Raw genomic sequence first — 6,000 nt, forward strand, 5'->3', positions numbered from 1 at the left:
TTGGATTTATGTGATCAAAAGCATTTGATGTGGAGATGGACAGTGCTGAATTGTATTTTGACTAGGCCCAGTAAATTGCACACATTCAAACTTCTGCACCAAAGATTGACTCCACAATCCACTTGACATTGGAGATGATCTGGCATAATCTTTCCTGCATCCTAGATCAGCATGTGATCTTGGGCTTTATTGCAGCAGTGCTGCGCAGTGCAGTTACTGAGTGTTCAAAATACTTGATTCCTAGAATTATTAGTATTTTGCAATCCAAACCTGCTTTTTAATGGCCCAAAAATTGCAGTCTGCAGCATACCTCTGGTTCCGCGAAAAAAATATGTACTGACCTGATGGCGGCCCTCCTACGTAAACTTGCGTTCTGATGCTGCGTGCTGGAGGGCAGCGTAATGGCCCACGGATCCCAGGGACGCAGCCTGTGTGGAAGCGTACCTGGGATCACGTGGGCCTGGTCCTCCGATCAGGAAACAGAATTAGATTTTACATAATTTCAGAAGGGAATCCTGTAATCAGATTTAATTATAATTGACAAGATTGGAATTTAATTCCTAATTAGCTTCATACCACCAACTTCACTACATCTTAGTTCTGTTAGTAAAAATTTAATTTTGCTGATTAATTATCGACATCATTAAAACTACAATCTTTGCAGAAACCATAAAAACTCATTTGATACAATTAAATTATCTGATTTCCAAGATGAAAATGGTTAAAATATGCCTGACGCCTGTTTGCATCAACCGTAAAATTTTCGTACGCAGTTGGTAGGCAAATAGGCCAACTCTGCCCGCAATTGGTTTTTCTTTGGCCGTGCAGATGATCTATCAATGCATACGAGCGTGACATTGCAAGTTCGGGATTTAGGACATGCACGGAAACTTGCGGGCCATTTCAAAGACGGTGTCTCGGCGTACAGAGTACGCCGTCATACCCACCACAAATTCTGGCCCATTAACTTAAATGGCCGGAAAACCTAGAAGGGAGTATTTCTTGTTCAAATCACTTCTCCATTCCATTGAAGAAAATAATAGTCTGAGTAGATTATTATCTTGATGTTTTAGATTCTTGCTGGCAGAGAGTCAAAAATCATCTTGGACCCTTTTCTTCTAGCTAGTAGGGGAGTACTTTGAACAAAAGTACTTTCCTGAGATCGATCTTCCCCTTTAGTGCTGGCATTAATTTAATGTTACACTATTGTGATTTAAACTTTGGGTTGTTTCTTCCATTAATCTTTAGCAATCATAAGTGAACGATTGAGATTTCATGCAACTTTTTTTACGCTTTGTAGCTAGGGACCCTGCTTGTGGGGTATGGCCACTCAACCTTGACTGGTGAGAAGTTTAAGAATATTGTTAAGGCAATAATGTGGATTCTTCTCTTCCCTCGTGTAGTATACAATCAATTATATGAAATTGATCTGCTACAATCCGCATTAGATTTAAGGATGATGCTGTCTTTGCACAGTTTCCTCTTTTATAATGCACTTTTGAGGTCCAGTCATTTGGGAGTGACATGCATTCCAAAGTGAATTTAAAATCATACAACCATGTTGATGTTTGAAAATCAACCCATAGAAGAATTTGAGTGTTATCTTTTGTAACTTCTGGTACTCCTTATAAAACGGATACATTTTGCAAATAACAGCTTTCCATATTGTATAACTTCACTATAGTAAACCAATGCTTTCACATTTAATTATGTTTTGCAGGTAATCTGCGCAGGTGCAAAACAAAGTGGTTTGCCTGCTGAATATATTAATAAGTTGGATGCTATAAGGACTAATAATTACAACGGAACAAACCAATTTACAATGAAAATTAGAGATATTTTGCGTCAACTACAAAACAACACATCTGTGTAAAACTTTGGCTTTTGAAAAGTCATAGTTGTACTGTGTCTAGAAGGCAGATATTTTAAACAGCTGATCCCTCCGGGTTATGTTGAATAGAGTTTGGAATACAAAATTGTAGAAATTTAGAAACTAAAGAAATAACAACATTCAAGCTGCTATATGTAGTTTTTAAGGGCCTGGATTTTGCGGTGGTAATGACGGCAAGACTGTCTGCGTTCACCGCCATTACCCCTCTGAAACTGACCATAACTTCAGGATTTAGTGATGCGCTATCAATTACTCATAAAAGACTGAGAGTTAGAAGAGTAACTAAAGGCTTTTATTAACAACAGAATGGAGGTCTGCCTCGAGTGGTCGACCGGTCCAGGATACAAGGGCTGGGGAGCAGTCACCTTTATACTAGGACCTGTGGGAGGAGTCAGCCGAGGCATGTCCAGGCATGTACACAGTGGAATACAAACAGGACAAACAGGAATACAAACAGTGGTTTACCACATTTAGCGCATGCGCAGCTAAACAGGGAAATCCTTAAGTTGCGGTCAGTCGTTCCCTGCTGTGGCACTCCCCATAGCCAACCATCAGTGAAATCACTTGAACTGACAAACTTCCCCTTTTCTGCTCTAATATCGCTGTTAAACACCCCATAAAAAGTTAAGCGTTGTTGAAAGAGGTGTAACTAGGGTTTTAGCAACGTATTGACTGACTGCTGAACAACTGTTCTGGCCCTGAAAAACTAATTTTATATTTGTGGAATGAAAAATTTCTTCATTATGATAAATTACCTGATTTTTAAAAATATTTTAAAGTTTATGCTATTTCAACTTCTACCTTAACCCCATGTGTCTGTACCAATCTTTATTTTGCTCTCAGTAAGGGAAAAAAAATTAAAAAGTGAATAATAATCAGTGCCGTTTATTTCCTGGTTTGCTATCTGAGAATTCTTCAATGTGATTGGCTGCTTGGACAGCTTGATGACTTCACTGCTGCTGTATGCTGGGGATCCCCTTTTGACAGCACTACAATCAAATTAGGGTCAAGAAAGCTAATGGTTTTTGCCAGAGAGATTGCAAGATCTTTGTGTAGCTTTCTTCAAGGTCAGCGGTGATCACTGTCACTTTGCCGCTGACCACATATTCCGGGCCAAGATGTTTTTGCACTATTTAATTTGCACTATGGGTAGGTAGAGGTTTTTTAATGATGTGCTTTAACATAATGTTTACATTTAGAGCCCATTTCTGTGTGACCTTGTGATAAATGCTAACAAAATGAAGTTACTTTTCAATTGTTTGGTGTGTGTTCAAATAATCCCCTTTTTTTAAACGCCAATAATACAGTTTTGTATTTTAAAAGAAGTAATTTGATATTTTGCTATAATTTGCAGTAGGCCTTCACTATTTTCTTGCTGGATAAAACACTACTAAGGACACTAACTGTTAGTTTCCCGTTTCATTGTCAAAATATTTACTTCAATGCAATTTTAATTAATTATATTATCAGCTAACAAAATTGTATCTACTATTGCAAATGCTGTCACACATGCAACAAGTTTTTTTTAATAAGAGGTTCTTGTCTGCAAGATCAAAAATATTTAGTACATTTTCTGTAAGCACAACAGCATCCAGTGAATCAGTAGTTGTTGGTGAATCAACATTTCTTGGTGTATTTTATTGATTCATAAAATATGAATACTTATTTTTCAAGTTATTTGAAGAAACAAATTTGCCTACTCTGCAAGGTATTGGCAAACCTAAATACAGCAAATTAACTCTGAATCCCTTGTGAAGTATATGCTGTTTTTAACTCATTGTTTGTTGTCTATCATTTTTATTTCCTTCAATAGAACTGATAATTCAGTTTAATGATCCTGCTGCTGGGCTAGGAAAGAATTCCTGGGGAGACACTTCAGCACAGAAATCAAGAGGGAGGACATAGAGCAATTAATGGTCACAAACTGAAAATAAATGAGAATGATGACTTTGAGTGAGAAAATTATATTTTTTTAAAAAAGGAAGGTGAAAGGGGAAAAAAATCTTTATTTTTAGAATATACTCTATGGTGACTCTGGCACTTGTAACTGACAAATGTGGCTATGTCCCCAGATACTATTCACATCAGTGTCATTTTCCATAGTAATCTTGTGCCCAGAATGGAAATCTCACTGTTGTCTGATGGTCACTAAATAGATTAGCTGTACATCTCTCACTTTTTTTTGAGTTAAGAGGGATGTTTGTGTGGAATCCTATCACCATGTTTAACAGCCTCCAATACAAACTACTGAGAAATTGCCAACTGTTTTCCCAATGTGGGCTGGAATTTTGCCTACCTCGGTGGGTCCACTGTCGGTGTCTGTGGGAGGTCGTGACCCCACTGCTGGCTCCATCCCGCTGTTGAAAATGAATTTGCCTTAAGGGGGCCGCTTAAGCCCGCCCAGCGCATCACCCGGCCCAGTTAGATGGAGTGGGTCTAGTGACGTCATTCTTGACGCGTTTTCAGCCGGGATCTTTAAAGGGACCATGGCCACATTACATTTGACGTTTAATCTAACATGGTACTGTCTGTGTACTACAGCATTGGAGTGCTGCAAACAATGACGATGACTGCACAGAGGCAGAGGGCTGCACCCAGGTTCTCCAATGACTCCCTCCATATGCTTATGGAGAGAGTCAGAGCACGCAGGGAGGTCCTCTTCCCTTCTGATGGGCGGAAGAGACCTCCCCTGATTGCAGAGGAGGTCACAAGCAGGGATATGTTCAGGAGGACCTGGGTGCAGTGCTGCAAACGTTTCAATTATATCATTAGATCAGAAAACGTTAGTACAAAGCCACACTCAACTTCATTCTGATGTGCCTTTCATCACATCCCCATCACTCTGCCTTCCCTACCTTGCATCCTTACACCAACATACCTTGCACCTCCACCCATCCCTCTCTACATTATCACATCCCCATCTCACTAGCCACCCCTCTCACTCATCCTCATCCTAGTACAATCATACCAACTAACAACACACAAGGGTGGACACTTGGGTGTTTAATCCAATGTTTATGAAAGTTTCTGTTAATATGGTGTCAAACATAAAAATCTTTATTTTCAACACTTTCCGATCTTGGACAGATTTGTGTGCACCTTTGGAAGTGGCTTAGTGAGTTGCAGTGAATGGTGAGACATCACGGTACCTCCCGCAATGGTGATGCATGTGACAGGAATGGGCTTGGTCATTGTAGTGATGCTTTATGGTGTTGGTGTGGTGCCAACCTGGCGCATCATGTGGTAACTTTACACTGTACACCCATATGGTTAACTTAATCTGGCCATGATGAGGCCATGCCTGGCCACTCAGGCACCGATGCCCTCTGTCCTGTGCAGCGATGCCCTCTGTCCTGTGCAGCATCAGGCGATTGCGGAGAAGGTTGGTGCTGCTGATGTTGGGGCTCATCGTGGTTCGATTCTGAGGACCAAAGTGAGACTGTATAAACGGCACCCATGTTGATGGAATAGATGACAGGTGAAGTACAGATGACAGAAGCATTCTGTCAATGGTGAGAGAGTTCTTCCAATAAAGTGACACGGGATGGAGACTTTGCTGGAAAAACTTGTAGCCTGCAGAATCTGTGCCGGAAATGGACTGAGCAACAATTTCTGCCTGTGGAAAGTGATCATCTGTCAGTTGGGAGCATTTACTGTACATTTGATGCTGTCAAGTAATCAGCTGGAGCAATGGCCACAGAACTCCCACCTCAAGTTGACAGATGTGGTTCCCGAGCTGTGTGAATCGCGTGGCTATGCAGGGAAATTTAAAAAGTGGAAAAAGTCTCAAGTGCCTATAAACTACCTGATAATGATTTCAATTGGGTTGGCCACCATTGTTCCTGACCCGCTGTCAAAAATAACTTTCCCACCCAACCTGCCACCAATCGCGCCTGCTACCACCCTGGAAAATTCCGGCCATGGAGTGGATACATTCTCCCTATAAGGTGCCACACAAAAGATTATTGCTCAAGATAAAAAATCACGGGATTGGGGGTAATATTCTGGCGTGGGTGGAGGATTGGCTCTCTAACAGAAAGCAGAGAGTTGGGATAAATGGTTCGTTCTCAGATTGGCAACCAGTAACTAGTGGTGTTCCGCAGGGGTCA

At 40.8% G+C, this 6,000-nt stretch overlaps 1 protein-coding gene across 1 annotated transcript in view; it reads left to right on the forward strand.

Annotated features, from left to right (window-relative positions):
* Nucleotides 1–2,769, forward strand: part of LOC147117736 (gamma-glutamylcyclotransferase-like) — a 39,073-nt gene extending 36,304 nt beyond the window's left edge. Inside the window, exon 4 of the mRNA XM_085988970.1 lies at nt 1,721–2,769. Within this exon, the coding sequence (XP_085845096.1) occupies nt 1,721–1,873 (153 nt within the window). The 3' untranslated portion in view covers nt 1,874–2,769. The remainder of the gene's footprint in view (nt 1–1,720) is intronic.
* The last annotated feature ends 3,231 nt before the right edge of the window (nt 2,770–6,000 follow it).

This window comes from Somniosus microcephalus, chromosome 5 (genome assembly GCF_052327205.1).
Source record: "Somniosus microcephalus isolate GS21.2 chromosome 5, FLI_Smic_1.0, whole genome shotgun sequence".
NCBI lineage: Eukaryota > Metazoa > Chordata > Chondrichthyes > Squaliformes > Somniosidae > Somniosus > Somniosus microcephalus.